The sequence below is a fragment of the Melospiza melodia genome, chromosome Z, assembly GCF_035770615.1.
Source record: "Melospiza melodia melodia isolate bMelMel2 chromosome Z, bMelMel2.pri, whole genome shotgun sequence".
In the NCBI taxonomy this organism is placed as follows: domain Eukaryota; kingdom Metazoa; phylum Chordata; class Aves; order Passeriformes; family Passerellidae; genus Melospiza; species Melospiza melodia.
In genome coordinates, this window is record NC_086226.1 from 60699832 (window position 1) to 60722268 (window position 22437).

The 22437-nt window shown below is 38.5% G+C and overlaps 1 protein-coding gene across 1 annotated transcript in view; it reads right to left on the reverse strand.

The window, feature by feature from the left end:
* The window catches only part of ADAMTS19 (ADAM metallopeptidase with thrombospondin type 1 motif 19), a 130340-nt gene extending 113136 nt beyond the window's left edge, over positions 1-17204 (reverse strand). The window contains exons 1-2 of the mRNA XM_063180612.1: positions 17085-17204; positions 15501-16111 (exon numbers count right to left, since the gene is read on the reverse strand). Coding sequence (XP_063036682.1) covers positions 15501-16111; positions 17085-17169 — 696 coding nt within the window. The 5' untranslated portion in view covers positions 17170-17204. The remainder of the gene's footprint in view (positions 1-15500; positions 16112-17084) is intronic.
* Between the last annotated feature and the right edge of the window lie 5233 nt (positions 17205-22437).

Below are 22437 nucleotides of genomic sequence, written 5' to 3' on the forward strand. Positions count from 1 at the left end.
GATAACTTTATCACAAGGTGTCACAGGAATATAATACTGTTATGCATGATAGGCACATACACGATATGTAATAGTAACCTCCAGAAAATTTAAAATTTTGGGGCTTGAAAAGGTATGACCAGACAAAGAATGTCATCTATGAGCCAGGTAAAAGTACAGAAAACTGCAAAAGCCAGCAAGAATCCCAGTATCTTTATTAAAACCATAGAATGACATAAATGTGGGACTCATGGAAATATCAATAATTCACATAACCTCATTTGAGTGTCACCAAAAAAAAAAGTATAAGTATGTATTTATGGAGAGTTATCAGAAGGAACATCATGAAATTCATCTAGGATGAATGCCAAGCCTAGGTCCAGTCTCTGAGACAGATCCGCATCTAGCACTAGTACAGACTTCACATTACATGGATGGATGGTGAGAAGATATTCTAAAATGGTCCTGGCAGTCCTTGAAGGCAGTAGGTATACAATATAGAATCATAATTGTCTGCGATGTTGTTTTACTCAGTTGTTTATCAGCGGTTGTGATCTCTAAATTCTAGTCCAATTCTATTACTTAGTTTCATTCTGTCTTTGCTATAAGTTTTGAATTCTCATCTTGTTCTCTCATTGACTTGCAATCTGCATTTTGCCAAGATACTGATGTATTCTTAACTAGCATTCAGTTTGGGTATTATATATGTATATGCTGAATACTGAAAATCTGAGACATTCAGAACTAGTGCCTATATTTTAAAAAATTTACATAAATCACCATTTAAAGCCTACTTTTCAATTGCAACATCTACAAAACAAATAACTGCAGTTACATGGTAACACGCAAAAATATTTGAAAAATATTTGACAGAAGCACTCTAAATGCATTTTTCCTGTTACCATGTTGCACAGCTAAAATTACTGGGTAACTAAATATCTATTTTTTACTAAATTGCAGATATCAAGATTCTTGATACACAGCTATAGAATAGCTTTACATCTACCCATCTATCAGTGTGTTTAGGTTCTACAGCCTTTCAAAGAGAAGGAAAAAGGAAAGGGGAGAGAGACTACGGAATACAGACATGGTCTGGAAATTTGAGTTTCATGAACTTCCATTTTCCTTCACCTAAAGAGTTTCATGTTCACTCAAGAAAACTATTCCACAATTATAACTTTAAAATCATAAATTCAAAATTATTAATACCTGAAGATTTATACTTATCAACTACAAACCAGGAAGTGCAGACTTAACACAGGCATTTTCTTCTTTCTTTTTTTTTTTTATGCAGCATTCTGGAAGTTTATGATGTATAGAAAGCCTGCTACTCCCAGCACAGGTAACTTAATTAGAAAGAACAGCATACACAACTATTTTAAAACTAAATTAGCATTTTTGATCCAAGTGCTACAAGGTATCATTGAAATTAAATTGAGTATACATGGCAGTCAATTTAAAAACTGTTTTTGAGACACATAGGATTAATGAGACACTGAAAATACCCTTGATTTTTAAAATAACTTAAATTGAAAAACTATTTCATTCATTTGCTACAGGCAACTATAAAAGGATTGACTAATACTATTAAAAGAGACACCTATGGGCAAGTCAGACTTCATCAACGATGCAGCCATTTAATGTTCAGAATATCCATACTTGCACACAAGGCACACTGTAATCCTTAAGAAAATAAACACAATACTTTCATCCTTAGATGCTTAAAACAATGCAGATCTTATGGCAACCATGATTTTGACACAAAAGACAACAACATGTAATATGCCAGCTCACCATGTTATATGTTAATGGTCTCTTTCTGATCATTTCTCCCTTCACTCAGTAGCTTCTACCCTTTATCTTAGGAGGTTGAACTAACTAGATCTAAAACCAACTAGATCTTGGAATTATTCCTCTCTCTCATGCAGTTTTGTCTTCTATTACAGAAGAAACAGAAATTACAAGGAAGGGCTAGAAAGCCTTAAAGGCTGACTGTTAGTTCAGCATATAAGATGAATTTCTAAAATCATAGAATGATTTGGGTTGGGAAGGACCTGAAAGATCCTCTCATTCCAAGCCCCATGTCATGGGCAGCAACACCTTGCACTAGACCAGGTTGCTCAAAGCCCACCCAACTGGCCTTGAACATTGCCAGGTATGGGGCATCCCCAGCTTCTCTGGGCAATCTGTTTCTGCACCTTCTGAGGAAAGAATTTAGTTGTAATTTCTAATCTAAACATTTATTCAGTTTTAAGGTATTTCCCTTATCTTATCACCCCAAGACCTTGCAAAAAGTCCCTCTCCAGCTCTTTTCTAAACTTACAATCAGATCAGAAGAGACTTTCTCAATTATAGAATGTTAAAAGGCAAGACAAATGAGGCTGTTGTTCTGGCCACGATGATAACTCTCAAATAGCTCTGGGCAATATATGCTTAATAAAGCAAGATAACAGTATTCCATCCTAGCTGTCTAAACACTAAGATTTAGATCTGATTTCATACTGATTTAGATCAATGGTAGTGTTTTTATAATAAATATAAAGTTATTTTACAAAATTAAGATTCCAAATTTATGCTACATAGCAAAAATCCATTGCCCATAGCTTTATGTTACAAAATTAATTCATTTAACAATAATATTTAATGCATGGAGCTAGAGCTACTAAAGAGAAGACAACTAGAAGGCAATGTCTGCGCAAAAATAAAAATTGGCCACCTTATTCCTCTTCATTTGCATTAAAAAAAATCATTATTACTGACTCAAAAATAATTAAAATTCTACTAAAAGAACATGGAAAATTTCTATACTCACAGCTCTAAATGATGATCTACGGACAGAAACATTTATTTTTTTTAAAGAAAGTCCTTTCAGTGGTCTCCCAGCATCTTGGTTTTCAGGTTTCAAATTTTGATCTGTCCTTATGAGGGCTACAGAATTAGTTTTTCATTTTTCTCAGTTCTCATTTTCATGTAGATATATGATCCAAGAAGCTGGAAGTAATAAAAGGGCCGTGTCTTCAGTTTGGTTCATTAAAAACACAATGATCAGAGCTGACTGTGGTTCAAGCACAGTTTCCACATATTTTCATTTTGCCCCCTATACAATCCTGTATTAAATATATGTTTTATGTGGTTGCATGACTTCAGCTCCACTGCTGGTGCATGCACCAACTGACAAATAAATAAAAATGCTTCCGATCTGTTGCCTGAAATGTTCAAAAAAGCCTTACTTTATTTTGCTTCAGGAAGTATGCTGGGGCATAATGTTCAACCAACCACAGATGACTAATATAGGCCAATAAAATAAACTGCAACCAAAATGAAAATCAAAGTACTATTACATTTGAACAAGCCTGACACAGCTTTTTACTTGCAGAATTCAAAGGAGAACTAGCATAAAACTCCATTTTTAAAATGGAGTTTTTAGCCACCTAACCTGCAAATTGTGTCTATCATGTTGTCCTAACTAAGGCATGATGTTAACAATGATTTGGTTTTGTTGACCAAGTATATGCTATATAAAATGGAACACAGCCACTCACTTACTGTTAAAAAAATAAAACTCAGAAACCCAGCCATAACTCCTTTCCAGAATAAATACAAGTGCTTCTATAAAGTGAGTCAGGATTTAAAAAAATTTATTCCATAACACTTAAACTAAAAACTCTTTACAATGAGCTGGTTTAGTGATATTTAAGATCACTTATTTCACAACAACGTTTGAGTAGTTATCAATACATTCCAAGAAAGACTGTTTGCACAGCTAAACATGACTAGGTATGAAAAAAGCAACACCTATGGAAAAATATCACCTAAGGAAAAAATCCTTGCAATTAAAGACTCAGAGCTCATAAAGATGTTCCTTTAGAACATTTTGGTGTAATATGAGTAACTTCAGCAATTCTTGTGGTAAGACTACAAACCACTCTTTTGGAGTATGAATCAAAGGGCTGTACCTTTAGCTAATGAAACCGCATTAAATCTATTTCTTTTTAGAGCAAGCCTGGATTTTATCCCATCAGAATTTGAAATGGTATTTTATAGAGGAAAAGTATAATAACACACAAAGGATAAGCACTAAGCATTCTACACCTAGTCCCATGCAGGAAGTTAAACAGGAAATACCAACAACTCTGATCTGCATTAGATAAAACACCTAGACTAGTACCAAGATGACCAACACAAGAGATCCGAATTTAAATTGATTCATCCATGTAAAACACTTAAATAGTGCATACCAATGAGCTAGCATTGTTCAAACCCGTGCGCTTTCATAGTAGCCACAGAAGGATGTGGCACAGTTCCAAAACCCACCCATGATTGTCCATAGAGAAATTTAATCTCTGCTAATCCTTACTGAAATATCCATCCTTGACTCCATTATCTTGGTTTTTTTTCTGACAGACAGGCTGAACTGCTCCTATTATTCCTATTATTAAACATTATTTAATTCAAGGCAACATTCCATGAAACTCAGTTTCATTCAAATCTGCAATCTGCCAAAATTACTAACTGTAGAAAACAGTAATTCAGGAAAGGAAAATAAAATATATTTATAGGTATAGAACTACAATTAAACAAATAAAGTTAGTTCTTCTATAAAATAAAGTAATGCTTAGGGGTTTTATATCTCTATCTAAAATTATATTAATCCAAACCAGAAGGCTTTAAGAGAAATAAACAAGACTCCCACAACATTGTTTTAAAAAGTTGAAAATATATAGAAGTTATATTCTTCTATGACTCCTGACTGAATTTTTTTTCCTAATCTATGCAGTTTTTGGCTTTTAACTTTTAAACCTAGACCCTACTTTCACTTTTTGAGGAAAAAAAATCAATTTCTTTTCTTGTGCTAAGAAACTAAAGCCCTGCTACCCTTAGAAAGAAGGAACACTATCTAATTATTCTTCAAGGATTTTTATTTACATTAAAAGAAGAAATATAAATTTGGATTAAGGTTTTTTTTTTTCTTTTAAGTTAAAGAGCTTGATTTTATGTGCGTAAGAACACAAATGGTGATCAGAGTGGAGTTTTGACATTAGCATCTCTTGAACGAAGCACCGTCAGTCTGACTGGTCACTTCCAAATAAAGTTGCTTCTATGAAATAGCCAAATGATTTATTACCCAACACGAAATACAAAGGAAAGGAATTATTTCATTCCATTATTTCCCATGTAAATGATTTAGTATGGGAAATTAAAAAAAAAAAAAAAAAAACAAAAAACAAACTAAAGAGACACCCAAGAAATGTGTTGTTATTATTGTGCCTCCTTAGATAGGTTACTACAGAAGAAATAGGTAATTGGACAGAAAAAGTGAAACATGCTAGGACTATCAGCCAGAAACTGGAAAACAAAGCTTTTATATGCCAAATTGCATCCATTTTACTCCATAAATCCTCTTCCACTTTAAACTCACTCACTACCCTCATGTATTTCTAAATAAATATTTGAGGTGAGGTCCATTGAGGTCACAAAGAGACAAAAGAGACTGGCAATCTCTTATTTAGACAAAAATCACCTAAGCAACTTCCTGTCTCCTAACTTACAAGATTGTCAATTCTCAGGTTTCAAAAGTTGCGCTAATTAGAAGAGTTTCACACACAGCTTACAACAGAAACACATACAGACAGCTTCATGTTTAGGAGCATTTTTCAAAAGAAAATTACGTAAGGCCACAATTAAATATTAAAACAATATGAGTCCCTCATGATGTCCCTTTTATGTCCTGTGTCCCAGTTCAAGAAGAAAACTAAAGTACTTCATACATGCCTTGAATCAGAGTTACATCTGAGTTTTCAGGGTTATAATCTAAATGCCAGGCTAATCAGACAAAAACAAAAAAAACAAACCAACCAACCAAAAAAAAGCAAAAAAAAAAAAAAGGCAAAAAAAAAAGATCATTCCAAATTGTAAGCACATCTGAAGCATAGTTTAACATTTTATATAAAAGATGGCATAACTGTAATTGTTGTAGCTATCACTTGGGCACTTCCATCCAGCATCCCCTGAAGCCCAGAGGGACAGAGCAGGACATCTACTTTGCACTGCAGCATAAAAAGTTGTCCTCAGATGAATTAACATCACATGCAGAAATATCTGTATTTTTCTTAACTTGCTACTATCTAAATAAGCTTGCCCTGACTTGACCCAGTTAAACTTCTGACATCTAATAAGAACTTAAGGTAGCACAGCTGAGATCATGAAACAAGCATATGCAATTGTTGGAAGATAATCACACAGAAACTAAATCACTTCACAAGTCAGTTTTGGGGCACATTTCTACATTTTTGGATGCAAAACTCATTCAGAAAATAATTCTGACTGAAGTACTGGTAGACCTAAGAAAAACATTCAACAGCACAGGCTTCCAAAAAAATTTTACTTCTATTCACTTACATGCAGATGTATGTATTATTAGCAGCTAATGTTAGGAGACTGATTTCTCATTCTAATTCAACTGTTCTAAAATTAACACTAGAAATATTCTTCATTCTTTCACTTCACTTCCAAATAATACTTATTGCTCATTTATGATGGCATATTAGAAGCAATAAAAAAAAAAACTAACAAGAAGACCAGATTGTCCAGGCAATCACATGTTAACAACAAAAGGTTAACTGAGCTGCTAATGCACTGCAGATGCACATCTGATCTTAAAACTAATATAGATGTTTTGCGCTACTGGTTTATAAAAATTTGACCAACTACTGTCTGGATCTGCAACATAAGACAGATGCTCATGCTTAGTATATTTCACACTATTTCCACAACTCCTCTGCAAGGAGAAACCAACCAGCCCTCCTGCTATATCCCTGAAGTCATCTGAGAGATCTGAGTAAAACAAGAAAGACACACACACCACAGAAAAACGTCTGCAAACACCTCATTCTCCCACAAATCCAAATCACTCTGGACACTCCCTTCTATTGAGGTACTTCTCCTCATCACATAGCAAAGAGGTATGTTCACTATTTGAATACTACCTCTACATGAGCATTGGTTTTCACAGATTCCTCCTGAATATTCCCACCTTCCATCAATCTTACAGCTCAAACACCTAATGCTTTCTCTTGGGTTTTTTTCCCTATTTCCCAGCTCCCCCAATTTTTATCTTATTTAGCATGGAGATCATGGATGCTGCTTTTTTTCCCCTGTCACATCCAACATTAACAACCAAAATAATCTCCACTCCCACAAGAAAACATTTTGAAAAGAAAGACAAAGAACAGTCTTTTAACATAATATTACAAGAGTTGCAACATGGAAAACATTTGGTTCTTTTAAAAATCCTGGTTCATTTGCTAGCAAAGAAACAATTGGCAGATACATGAGATATATAAGCCAGGGATACATGTTCTTAAAAAAATTTTCATTTCACTAACGTTACCATTTGTAGCTAGAAGTGCTCTGCCTTTTCTTTTTAAAGCAGTTAACATCAAATAAAGAGGCCAAAATGTCACTAATTTACTAATTTAATTAATGGAACTACCCAGATTTTCTGATTTACCATCTCACTTCTCTATCTTGAAAAGTAACCTTGATAATTTTATACGTTCATGACAATAGGCAGAGATCCCAGGTGATGCACAGTAATCTCTTTTTTTTTCTTAAATGAAGCCACTCTGGAGACAGCGTATTTCTAATTTCTAATTATCACTCAGAAATATATTGCAAAGGAAGTACTTGTACTCAAACCAGGCCCTTTAGGAAGATTGCAGGATTTTATAAGCAGGATTGGAATCACAAATCAAACCTGTGTAAGGATAGAGCACCTGCATCATTGTGGGATGAAGCTCTTCGAAGAAATGAATCATTACCACATGGTCTGAGGCATGGTGGCCCAAAATCTCACATACCATGTGACAGTGTTTAATATTAAAGGAAACAGAGATTGTTACAGTTCAAAGGTAGTCCTGGCCTAAGTCAAACCTGATTTTCTAAATCTTTCAGCTTTACATTAACCATACTGTTTGTATGTTTAGAAGACTTATCTTTCTTATGAATTAGGATGAGGTCTCAGGTACACAAAACAAAAATCTAACCAAAAGATGTTTCATCCAGAAAGATAAAGAAGAATAGCAACAGACTGCAGCAGCCGAACCCAGGAGGAAAAACAGAAACAAAGAGGGCTTATTCCTTTATCTTTATGCAGATCTTTGTTGGTTTATGGCACTTAATGAGAGTAATAAAATTTTAAAGGGATACCATCTCCAGTACTAAGAAGGAAGGGAAGGAAGGGAAGGAAGGGAAGGAAGGAAGGAAGGAAGGAAGGAAGGAAGGAAGGAAGGAAGGAAGGAAGGAAGGAAGGAAGGAAGGAAGGAAGGAAGGAAGGAAGGAAGGAAGGAAGGAAGGAAGGAAGGAAGGAAGGAAGGAAGGAAGGAAGGAAGGAAGGAAGGAAGGAAGGAAGGAAGGAAGGAAGGAAGGAAGGAAGGAAGGAAGGAAGGAAGGAAGGAAGGAAGGAAGGAAGGAAGGAAGGAAGGAAGGAAGGAAGGAAGGAAGGAAGGAAGGAAGGAAGGAAGGAAGGAAGGAAGACAACCCTCCCCCCCCACAACCTAGATCTAATAGTTTTGTTTGTAATTAACTTCCTGTTCCGCAAGTTTGTTAATTGTGATTTCTTGTACATATATGCTAATTACTTCAGCTGGCCACAATCACCTACTCCATCTTACTTTTCTTAGGCTTCTCTACTGTGAGCTGAGCTCTGCTTCATTAGATTTTCTAGGTGATATTTTAATAAAAAGATTTAAATAGAGAGATTACAAACACAGCAGCTAAACTTTAGCTGGAGGCAAACGTGCCTCTGCCTAACCATGCCGCAGTAACCTCAAGTAAACAACTTGTTTTGTCCTGTTGGCAACCAGACTTCCTACAGGGCTGGCTGCCCTCGTTTTTCACACCTTCCACTGTCATGTAAATCCAGGAGGATAAAGCCAGATGAGTTTCAACACCGACACTGAAAGACTTCATTCATCCAGGAGCACTACCGCATCTCATTGGTTCTCCAACCTTATGCGGAGGTAGAAAGCATTAATTTCTTGTCCAACACTTTATCTTCCCGGGGATGTTTGTTTTTTGGGTTTTTTTTTTGTTCTGAGGGAAAAAAGACTTAAAACCCTTTCACAACAGAGCAAAGCTGCTTTCAGTTCTAACATTACCATTCATGTCCTACCTTGCTCACCAATTTATAGTGATCACAAATTTTATATTGCCCATTTAAGCGTGTTTAAAACACAAATAAGGCATATTTTAAAGTCAACAAAGCAGATCTTGTTGAAGCTGTGAATTGTCAGTATGGGATACTCATTGAGTACCCTCATTCACATATTTATTTCTGTCCTTCTCTGTAAAGTTTCCTTTCTCTAACAAACTCACAATGAAACAGTAGGCAGACTACTTCTATTTGTTCTCCCTTCGTTTAACGATCCCAGGAAGCTGGGTGAATAGGAGAGAGTTTGTACTTAATTTCATCCTGGCAGCCTGTAAATATAATCCTATTGAATTTTATAATCCTCCTTCTGCAATGTCAAAATCTAGCATGTATGTATCATATGGACCAAAAAGACTGCTAACATTCTCTTTTCTTTACCCTTTTATGAAAAATTGTGGGTGATCTCTGTTTTCTAATGCTTACCACCAGCATAAAAGAAGCTGTAATTGTCTCAAATTTCTTTTGGAAAGCATCTGGTGTGGAAGTTACTCAATACGGATGTGTAACTGCAAGGGTCACTGAGGTGGGGAGGAAGGGGCACTACATTTGGTTGACAAAAGGCCGGGTATTTAACCCATTTCAGCTTGCATGTGGGTACTGTAGGATTCAGGATGTGTAATGGGGTAGTTGCATTCCAGCCTGATCGAAGCAAGAAGTCTATTTAAGTCTCAGATCATTACAGCTCACATCCTGTAATAGCACAGCTTCCCAGGGCAATGTATGAGTCGTTCTGACCACCTGCTCACAGAGGCGGACAAAAGCAGAGATACTCACAAAAGCAAGACTTTAGCTTGCATGTCCCCCACACAGCAAACAGACTCATTACTCACACCACAGGCAAACAGCCTATTCATCCTCAACGCATCAGATCCCATGCCAGGAAAGGAACTTTCCAGCAGGTTAAATATTGCACTGCCAGTGAAAGCTGTGCAACCAAAAGGAAGAGAAGTTCAGGATAGCTTTCCAAAACTTTTAGACCTGTCCAAAAATTCAAGTATACTTGCCATGTCAGGCACTACTTTCATTACAGGAATCACAAGGAAGTGTAAGAATTTATTCATGGGGACTTTTCCCATATAAAAATGTTGAAACACTAGGGTTAAAATCCCTGTCTAGGAAGGAAGATGTCAAAACACAGATTCAGCTTTTTCTTAGGCTGAATCCTATCCCCAAAAGTGATTGTGTGCAGAATTGTAGGAAAACATAAACTTCTTAACAGATTTTATTACTATTATTCATTCCAATTTCATTGTGCTTGTTCTGAGACAAGCTTCAAAGTCAGACTGTCTTCAATGGAGAGGTACAAAATAATAATTCCAGTTTTTTAGAAGCTCTAGTGTCCTGAATGTAAGGGACATGTGAAATTAGAATATCCTAAGAAGTCTAAATATTTTTAATGCATCATTTGCCATTCAATTACTAGTAGTTAATAACACTAACATTCAAAACTAATCTTCCCAAACTTTGTATCAGAAGTAGAAAAAGATATGCATTTCCTGTAGAGCCGCTTCAGGTTTTTTTCAAATCTTACTGAAGTGCTATACAACCCTTCCATTGGCCAGTAAAAGGCACATACATTTTTCACATCCTTATTTACTTGTTTTATTGTAAAAGTAGGACATTACAATTAGAAATATTCATTGAAATGCTGCCCTCCAATGATACTTGGCACATTTCTGCATGGCACAGAACAATTGTCATCCATTCTTTTGATGATCCTGGCAGCTTTGCTTTGGATAGGGCTATTTAAGTGAAGTACTTGTCTGTATCGTTTTAAAACCTGCTGGTCACTGGCAATGAGGCAGTGAGGCCTAATAAAAGCACCACACACTTCTGTAGAGAGCTCTTCCCTGGACTGGAGATATGCTAAGACTTGTTCCAACTCAAGTCACTGTGAGAATGCACATTACTTTTAATAGCAAATTGTATTTTACACAGATTCATCCAAACTATAAATATGCTGTTGCATGATTCACTTTCTTATGATCCAGTGAAAATCAGATGAACTTCAAAACTTCTCTCCAGTAAACTAACCCAAATGTCAATGTTGTCTTCTTAGGTGGAGCTCCAGAGATGTTCTTAGACAGCTTGCAAGAAGCTGAGATGAACAGCACAGCAGCAAGGAGCTGCATTGTTCTGTCCATTCCCTGTGTCTACATTTGCTCCTGTTTGCCCTTCCTGGAAGTCTAAACATGCTCCATTACTTTAGAAATAAAAAAGCCATTCAGATCCTTTCTCGGCCCAAACAGAAATAGCTGTTCTCTATTTATTGCAGACTGCTTCAGTGAAAAGAAGAAGAAATGTAGGGGAAATCCCTGCCTGTCAGTACACAGCCATAGAGTACTACTGAAGGAATTAATTACTGAGAAAAAACTGTAGTCATACCTGTCTTTTTGAAATTAAATGAGTAGGGGATAAAGCACATATATGCCACAGTTACAGAACTCTGTGGTAAAAGCAGTGAGACTACTTCAACTTTCATTCTAGAAGTAGATACAGGATCAGCAGTCTGATTTCTTAATTCGAAGTCCACAGTAAATTTCTCCTACAGCATGCTATACAAAATTACCATATATATATATATATATAAAATATGTATCAGCAGCCACAAATAAAATTGTCCAATAACCTTTGACACAATTTTCTTCTTTTTTCAAATATTATGTCAGAACACAAGCAAACAGAAGAAACAGCCATTTAAATAATTAATGGTCCAGCTCTTCAATTCATCACTTACAGAGAACAGTCTCAGTGGCATCAGCATGACTGTTTACATCCTGGTATTTGGCTAGCCATGAACAAGAAGTGGGCAGTCCGCATGCGGATGGGAGAATCCTTGGAAACCTCTCCTTAATCATCTTTCCACAGCAGCAGTGCAGAATCCCAAAATGTACTCAGAGTAAATCTCACTGAGCTTCAAAGAGATGTAAGCCTCCACAAGTGTTTTACCAAGGAGTTGGAGAGGACTGTCACCACTGATGATGTGAGCTCTGAGACTGCTCAGGTCACCATGATGAAGTTTCTAGATAGACCATGCATATCTCCAACCTTTAGATTCATTACAAAATAACCACTTAGTTAAGTTTTGTTTGTTAAGATTAAGCAGCTTAATGAAGACACTCCTGAATGCTTGCAGTCAGAATTTGGTTAGTAATTATCCATGAGCACAGCGTTCATTTCTCACTTGTATTTTGGCATGACTTTCACAAGGCATTAGGAGCCCCATTAATATTACCTCTCCATACTGGTTCTTGATAAACAGCTTAAAAAAAAAACAAAAAACAAACACTATTGAAGCTCTCAAGAACTGTGAAATAATATAGGGAAGCTTTAATGCTGTCCTTTATGTGAGATGCTTTACACAAATGCAACCAGTGAAATATTCAAAAAGTATCTGAATTTCAGCTTCAGAGGGTAAGGTCTTTAACATCTGCAGCAATATTCTTCTTTCTATGTACATAAGTGGATTACTACACAGACCTTTTTCCCCCCCCATTTTCCTGACTATCACTGGCACATGAGGTCACTGTGCCTTGAGAAACTGAACTGATACCAGTATCCTATGTGGATGGTACAATAATTTGACCTAAGGCCTCTCTTTAATTTATTGAAGATGCAGTATCTTTTGACAAAACTAGTCCTACAGCAATAGCCACACATCTGTACTGTCAGGTATGACCTTTCCCTGCATTTGATGGCCAAACCACTACACTCCTCCACCCTTTTTCCTGCACAGAATAATCACTGTTGTCTGTCAGACTACAGCTAATCTTTTTGGTCAGTAAAAAGACTCACTGAAAGGTTATTTCTGAAGAGCAGAATGGTATAATCTAAGCTGCATATCAGCCCACATTTGACTTTCCAAAGTGTATGCAGCTTACTAAACCTAACCCAAGGTCTGCAAGGCTTTGAAATGAGAGTACATCTAAGACACTCGTATTTTCTCTGAAATGTCTTTATATTTAAAATGAAAAAATAAATTTTAATTCCAGTAACTAAAATAAAATATTTTTGGGGACAAGTTTCAATGTTATTTTACATGTTAAAAAAGAAAATGTAGTTTGAAATACAGCTTGGCTCTATTTGCAGGTTCAGGCCTAGATGAAGCTTGGCTCTATTTGCAGGTTCAGGCCTAGATGAAACATGGCGGAATATCCAACGCATGTTAGGATGTTTTTTCAATACTCTTGGAAACTCAGCAACTTACATATGTAATAGAGCCCAAGCAATGACTGAATAAAGAATGACAAATAGCTTAGGATTTGTTATGACAACTTTGACATAATAGCACTGTGCCATTTTTTTTAACTAAGCCTGACACAGCAACACTCTCAGGAAGAACAGCTGCTTAACTATTTCACCACAAACAGGACAGTGCAGTTGAGGATCATGACAACACCAGTCAACATCAGCAACAGTTGACAATTTTATTTGAGATACACAGAACACTTTATGTTTCAGCTGCAGTTTTCTAGATGGAGAGCATGATTTGGGCACATGCACACTTAGATGGCCAAAGGCTTTGGAGTAAGCTGGTGCTCCTAGTAAAGTCTAATAGTATCAATAATTACTAATAGGGCTCTCTACAAACTGGGATCTATCCAAAAAGTGAATCAATTTATATAATAAATCAGAGGTGTTACAGACATGCAATGATGTACATGGCTTTTGAATAGACACAATAAAAAGGTGATAATTATTTCTACCAATTTCTTTACAAAGATTTTCTAACCTAATTTTACCCAAACACAATGTAGAAGGAAGCAAAATTCTCAAAATAAGAAGGAGCATAGAAGTCAAATGCTTTTCATGAACACAAAACTCTTTTACCCAATTGTTTTCAAACCACCATCAATTGACTTTCAATATTTTTCTCCCCAATTAATTCTACTACTTTGCTTCGGAAAATCTGACAAAATATCAATAATTAGATGCCAACCACTTAGAGTTGTGTGAAACTTGGCAGTTTCACTTTGCAGGAGTGCAGGCAAATATTTTATTTGGTGTCAATCCACCATTTTCAGTTTGTGTTGGTTTTTTAATAAGTTCAAATAGGCAAATGAATAAGCAGTCAAAATTTCCATATTTTACCTGGTTTCTCTTCATGGCCATACAAATAAAAAGGCATATCTTCATGAATCAGCAATGGAGCAAGTCAGATGTTCAAATTCAGAAAGAAATACAAGGAAAAATCTATCATGCAGTTATGGTGATCTACACCCAAATCCCAGAATTATGGAGGATATTAACCCTCTCCAGCACCACTACTCTTTCTATTCTAAATTCTGTTAAGTGCTCCAAGAATGTGCATTTATTATGCTACATAAAGGCCCCAAATGATAGTAGCCCCAAAATAATAGTAGCAATAATTGGGGTTTTTTAAGGTCCTGCTAGCATTCTATACCATCGCAGGTAAACTTTTTTTCTTTCTACACTTTCCACCCACCTGCAAGTACCTTAGGATGACTGGTCTTTGGATCATCACTGCTGTTGTCAGTGTACCAAATTCTGCTCTCTATCTAGCAAAACTCATGATTGATGCAATAGAAATAATAGCAGGGGGGAGCTTGTTTTAAATAAGTGAATATTACAGAAGTAATAACAATTGAAAAGGTCTGACCGTATTAAGGTTTCTGCTGAGAACTTACTCATTGCATTCTACTGTGGAGGAGTTAAAAGGACAGAAGTCTCAAATTCAAGTAACTACAGGTACCACATGTGAGAAGCTGTGAGGTAGAGAAAAAAGGCCAAAGAGGTGAAAGTAAAGGAGTAATGAAAAGGAGAAAGGGGACATTGGTAAAATACTGCTAGAAATAAAAAAGACAGAACAGTTTGAAAACTGAACTGCAGAAGGAAGATAATTCAAATGAGGGAAATAACTTTAGAATACAGGATGAGAATGAAGAACAAATAGATTACAGATGGACTACAGGAGAGATGATGAGACAGAGAAAATAAAGGAGACAGAGCATGGAGGTATCTAATTACAGAACTCATTGAAGGCAAGATAAAATTACACATGAAGATGAGAAAAGTTTAAGAAATGGAAATCCAGAACCAGAAAGGTACCTATCTGGAAACAGGATAAATAATATCACCATTGTACAGGCTAAAGGCAGAATTAGGAATTGAGAAATGTTATGAGAAGTGTATGAATAGGAAAACTGTTAAAAAATTAAGTTAGGTACAGAGGTAGGACCCAAGATGCTACCAAGAAAGAAAGAAGACCTTAGGAAAGGAATGGGAATGAAAAGAAATAGATGAAGCAGGGACTTGGATGCAGGCCTAGGTGCATGCAAGGTCATCTTACCAGTCCACCACAGGTACTGAAGGAGGCGAAGGAGCCCGGGTAGCGGAGGACAGCACCACTGTAGTAACAAGCTCTCTCAGGTTGCAACTGTGTGGCACTGGGTGGAGTTTTGCCCTCACCCCCAAGCCGCTCTTCCACAGCAAAGCCAGGAGCCAGGAAGCGGCTGTCCCTCTTGAGCAGCAGGTATAGTTCCCGAGCAAAAGCTGGGATCCTCAGCAGCACTTCATCTCCATCCTCTGCTGAAGGTGGTGGTGGGGGGGATGGTGGAGGTGGCAACTGAGAGGCAGCACCAGACCCCTGGGGCAGGGGGGACCAGTGGTAAAACTCCTGAGACTCATACTCATCCTCAGTGTCCTCTTCCTCTGCTGCCTCCCCTACAGCCTGTGCCTGCCCATCCACCGAGGAGGAGACTGAACGCACCTCTCGGGAGCTGCCAGCTGCTGGGCTGGGTGTGACTGGGCCACTGAAAGTGCTGCTTCGGTTCCCACTACCGGGATCAACGTTGCAACCCCCACCACCACCACTGCCACCTGTTGGCTCCTGCTGGCCCGGGCTCCACAGTGCAGGGAAGACGATCTCCCACTCCTCAGTCTCTTCTGAAGCATGGAGACCTGTGAGAAATGCAGCAGATGCTTTAAATGAGTGAAGCACTGAACAGCATCCAGTGCCTGCTAAAAACCTTCCCCTTTGCCCACCACAAGATGGTCCTTCTGATTCCAAGACCAACAAGCATGCCAGATAAAACATAGTGGGATTAATTTGCTCCTTTCATCTTGTCCTTATGCAGAGCAGGGGGGCCAGCTGTTGGATGGGTCTGTTCTGTTGATGCGTCTGGAACACACAAGGCTCTGCAGAACATAGAGAAAGCTGGACCTCAAGCTGGGCAGAAGCTGTGTTTGTACCAGTAGCTGGGGATGTCTTTCCTTTTGATCACCACCTCCATGCAAGGAAAGTTGCATAAACCCTTCATCATTTAGACAAAGCAACAACTGTTTCATATAGCTAAAATAAAATTGCTTGGGAAAACCTGAACAAATTTGAAAATTTCAACCTTCTTCTCAGCATACTGTGCAAGACCCATTATGCCTCCCAAATTTTGGCCAAATGCACACATACACACACACACCATGGCTGCACATAAAAGTAGCAGTTGCATGCACATGCTGTATGATGATCATTCTTATAATGAAACTGAATGAGAATAACTTACTACTGATACTTGCATATCCCAAACACTCTACATCACAATACAACCAAAGTCCAGCATGCCAGCATTATGTTTACAAAGATCTGAGTACACACAACCTACACTAGCCTGAGACAGGAAACAGTTTTATTTACACATTAATCGCACACTCTAGGAACAGCACAGCCAGGAGAGATGAGAGGGCTGCTTGTGGAAATCAGGTCTCGTACAGAGCAGCGCTGCTCAGTGCACTCTCACAGCCAAGGCGCACACTATCTGATCACCCATCGCTTACGGGGGGCGGGCGCGGTTAACAATGGCCAGGTACCGCCACCGGCAGCCGCGGGGCGCGGAGGCCGCCCCGGGCTCGGCCCGTCCCGCGAAAGGCGCGCACTTACCTGCGCCGAGCCCGCTTGACAGCACGCACAGCTGGTAGAACACGCAGCAGACGCGGCTCAGGCGCATCCTTCCTCCCAGCGCCATCGGCTCCGCGCCCGCGGGACGCCGGCTGGCAAGACACGCAGGGCCGTGCCGAGTCGTGCCGGGCCGAGCGGGGAGTGCCGTGGGGCGCAGCCACCTGGGCGCCCGCGGAGAAACTCGGGAGAGCGCGAGCAGCGCGTCCCGGCGGGGCGGGCAGGCAGCACCGGCGGCGCGGGATGCGCGGGGCACGGCGGCCGGGCGCGCGTGTGTGCGTGTGTGCGCGTGTCTCTGTCCGTCTGTCCGTCTGCGTGTGCGTGTCCGTGTGTGTGCGCGTCTGCGTGTGGGTGGGCGCGGGCAGGCAGGAGCGCGGCCCGTGCGCGCACACAGCGCCCGGCGGCGGGCGGGCAGCTGCGCCCCGGCGGCAGCGACCGCGCTGCCCCCGCCCGCCGCTCGCCCCCACGGGGCGGGACGCGCCGGGCCCCGTCCCGTCCGGCCCCGCCCCGCCCCGCCCGGGCGGGCACCCGCCGCGGCCCCCCTTCCCTCGCCCCGCCGCAACCCCGCCGCCGGGCCGCGGGCAGGCGCCCGGGCGGGTCCGCGGGCAGCCGAGCCCCGGCCGCGGTGCCGGAGACGGCGCTCCGCAGCCTGCCGCCCCTCCCGTCTGCGAGGGGCGCGCACCGGTGCGCCCCGGCTGCGGGAAGGGTTCCCCTCATCCCCGTTGCCAGCAAGGCGCTCAGGGGAGCCTTTGCCTAAATTCAGGGAGCCGCAGACACTGACTGCTTTTGCCTAGTTTTGTGTAATTTGATTCTAAACTCCTTTTGCCCCCGCCACGCAGCTCTCCATGGAAACCCATCACTTTCCACCCCGGCCCTTGTCAGCAGAGGAACGAGTAAATGAGGAGCTGAGCAAAAAGCTTTAGCTGCACATCTAGCATCAGCATGAACTGCAAAAGCAACAGGTAAACACGTCCCTCTAAAAGTCGGATTTTGTCATAACTTCTGCTGCTTTACCTACTGTTCTTAATGTCAAAGGTGATTGTTGTGCCTTAGGGGAAGGCAGAGCAATCCAGTGCGGCGAGGAAAGCCATCTGTGCCGTTAAGGGGAAGCAAAGAAGTTGCAAGAATTCCTTCTAGAAGTTAGTTGTGTAAAATGAAAAGCAAAACATACAAACAAACAAAAATCACGTGTTACAGCTCCAAATAAAAAACACGTTTAGACTCCACAGAAGCCAAATGCAGCTGGCTTTTGGTCTCTGCTCTGCTCGATAGCTGCTTGAAACGTATGCTGCATGGATAGGTATTCTCAGCTGGCTCCAAATAGTATTTTTTTATTAGTTGTTTCATTTTATAGGGGAAAAAGGTTATCATACGCTGGTCTTTTTGTCTTTTTCTTTTTTTTTTTTTTTTTTTTTTTTTCATTTGAGCCAACTAACACTGAGCAAAATCAGAGGGACTCGGTGAAAACAAGATGAATTGATTAGGAAGAGGGGAGCTTTTCAGGGCTGCAAACTGGTATTTGCCTGATAATTAGGTGACCTTAAAATGCATTTCAATGGAAGCTTTGTTTTCCAAATAAATAAAACATATGTACTAATTTACAGTGGAATTAGTTAATAGGCCAAATCCTGCAGCCTTTTCATAGCCACAACTATCCTTACAACTGATCAGGAAATGCTGCAAAATGCGGTTTATAAGCTTCTGTGAAAGTATTAGAAACAAATTCTGGTTTTATTTTTGTTACAACAAATCAGAATGTACAGGCAAGATGCAAAAATGCACAGAGAGGACCTTTGCTCTGAGATAACAAAGGGGAATAAGGTAAAAAAGATATGGCATGTGAATGTGCTTACTTTAAAACTGTGAATTGCTGTGACTGTTTCCAATCTGCTAAAGTTGTTGATCCCTTTGGACAAGATTCTGTTTCTCTTGTTCACATGTATAATCTTACTAGAAAGACACAAAACACTGGTTTTGACAATAAGGTAAGGAGAATTTGGCCTTTTCAACACAAACTGCAAATGATAAAGACGTTTTAAAAAATGCCAGTTGAGAAAGATTTCATGTGTTTGACTTCATCACCAGCCAAAGAAAAAAGTACATTTCCAATAATTCTCCACATATGAATACAGGGCAAGCTAAAATCAACATGGAGCTGCAACAGATTTCTTTAGTTCATTTTATGTTTTGTTTTTATCGTTTCAATAGTTAAAGTAAAAATATAGGGGGAAGTTCTCTATGTTTACATTTGGGGAAAGTGCACTATAAAATAGAGCCCCTACTGGTGTTCATTAGTTTTAACAGAGAGTCTGGTCATAGGTTAATGCTGGTAGATGATATCGTAGCCCACCACATGCTAACTGTAGTCACTGTGAGACTAGTGCAGGGAAGCATGTCTCAAAGAGAATTAGAATTAAGGGAACAAAACAATTATTTCATACCACAGTAAGTTTGCAGAGAGAATAATATTGTATCCGTGTGTACTCTACAAAACTCTATTTTCTTAGTCACAAAGCCATTCCAACTCTGCAAAATAGTTTTTACTTTACCAAAGGTGTGGTACAGGACATGTTATTAACTATGCATTTGTAAAATTGGAAGAAGAAGTATCTTGAAGAAGTATCTTTGAAGAAGTATCTTCAAACTTGATACAAAAGGAAATGCAAAGAAAAATTGTCTGCTCCACTAAATTCTTAAAACTGAATCACCCATCTGAAAGGTCGAAGCCTTCTGGCATTTCATGAGATTTGTGCAGAATCACAAATGTAAAGCATGTGTTAATTTGTAAAATACAACAATTATTCAGACCATCTCACTGATATGAGAAAAAAAATCCACAGAATATTAAGTAAAGAATATGTCCTTGTCAGTCCTTCCTGACTGGGATTAATCCACCCAATTTTGTTGAAATCAATATAAATTTGGCAATTTCCTTTTGTTTAGTTCTCCCTGATGTTAAATTTACGAAACTGTACCATCACTCCCTTAAGGACTGTCTGATCAAGGATTCTACCAGTCCCCTCCACAGGCTGACTTTCCATTTCTTCAGTATGCCAAGATCATTCACAATCACTGATAATACAATATGACATCTCAAGCCATCTTTTGAAGATATCAGTATGATTCTTCAACTTTCACACCCTTCACTCCATGGTTTTATCTAAATCTGTGCTGCAGTTTCTGTCTTACCTTTCAAAAGCAAGGGCCGAATCTCTGTTTCCCCTGGACCCTCATTTCATTTACTGTCTGTTAGGAGTGATTTATTTCTGAGGATTAAGGTAAGTATTGACAGATCATTCTATAGAATTCAAAATATCAGCGTCTAGCAATATAAACACCATCATCAGTCAGAGACTTTCATTGGTTTGTTTTTTCTCCTTACTTACTTAATCATTTAACTGTAAAAGCTGATACAAATTTATGCATAAGAAAGGGTTTTAAGATTACCTGAGCTTTTCATTATATACAAGATTTCCTCCAATAATTGTTACCAAAAATCTACAAACCTTTAATCCTCTTCACAAGGATATAGTTATCAATTATTTTGGTATATGCTTTATATGTAACTATTGAACTAGGATAATATTGATTTTTAAAAAATCCTTAAGCATATTTGTTTCAGATTTTTACAACTTAAGAAAATATTCTGGATGGATGGAAGAAATCAATTCTGATTTGTATGATGCTTACTACATTAAGGCCACATATCATATGTCCACTGAGATTAGAAACAGAAACTCACATCTTCCTGTTTCTGGCGTGCTTTACAAATGTTATCTCAGTCTAAATAAACTTGTTTCAAAGAAGATTGAACAAAATGTCTTCTGATGCAAAAGATACATGCGAACCAATGCTGCAAATTTTCTCTACCTAAGCATAAATGAAAAGAAATTTTTTCCCTTTTAGAAAATGCTGTATTCCCTATCTCTTCAATTGAACAGTGAATTTCCACTGTCGACTAACTCACAAACTCTGAACATTTAGTCTGTAATTCTATACCTTTATTTACAAGCTCAACATGAAGGTTTATTTAAAAGGCATGTATTTAAGATCGCTACAAAAAACTTCTTTTGCAGCTCTTACTGCAGAGCAAATCTTACGGTTACATCTGAACTCTGTAGTACAATCAGATGACCTGCTGAGTAAGATATGTGTCAAACTGTTGTGAGCTTAATACCTCCTCTTTAAAGTGCATCGACTTTGAAAGGACAAAATTAAGCCCATAGCAACTCAATGTCACTATGCCACACCACTACTTCTTATGATTCAGTTGAACTTAGTAAATTCAATTGAAGCAAAATTTACTCCCAAGTTGTTGCCTTGTGAGTTACTTCTCAAAGTCATATTGATCAATTTGGGCATAGTATTAGCTAAAAATATGCTGTCAACACAATATTCACCCTATTTATTTAGAATGCTTCACGAAGTCACCACTTAATTAGAATAGTCTTTCACAACTCTTTTATTATATCCTTTTAATTTAGTGATTTCTTTAAAAAAAAAAACAAAAGATGCTTGGCAATTGTTTACATTTTGACAGAAAGCTGTACAATGGCAGGTAGTAAAGTACTCTACTCAAGCTGAAACCACTTTAAAGACAGCCAGGCACTCTGTGTGAACCTGAGTTCCACACAGCTTTCCAAGCTAAAGTTTTCCCTCAAAGTGGAGCTTCTTCACATTCCTTAACTGAATCATCTAACAGGCAAATATGTTACCTGATCAATTATGGCAAACAGGCTACTTCAGAATGATCAATAAATAGTTCCCATTTTTTGGAACATCTTAAAGGGGCAAGGCTTCAAATTTGAAACCTGCAACTCATCTCTTGGAGAAAAAAAAAATTTAATTTCTAAGAATCACAGTATCATTTAGGTTGAAAAAGACCTCTGAGATCATCAAACCTTTGCCTTTAGAGAGTATAGAAAAGATGCTATAACAGAGGTTATTTATGGAGAATAATTCACATTGTTGATTAACATTGCATGGTTCTTCTTGACAATTACACTTTAAAATAATACAGTAATCCTCTTTTAGAGTGCATCTACAAAATAAAAATAGTTCGGAACTGTAGCATAATTTATAAATGTATATGAGCATATGGAAATGGTAACTATTGAAAAAAAGTAATTATGGAAAATACCCCTAAAAAAGGCTTAATGGACACAAATTTTCAGAGTGGAGGCAAGTCTTTCCCCAAAACAAAGATTATGAAACTTAGCTCCTCTTCCAAACTGTAGGAATAGTTTAGAAGAACAAAGAAATTTTTCATCCATCACTAAAAATGGTGAAAACGTTTCCTGTAGGAAAATTATCTCATTTGTGGCATTAGTATTAAAAA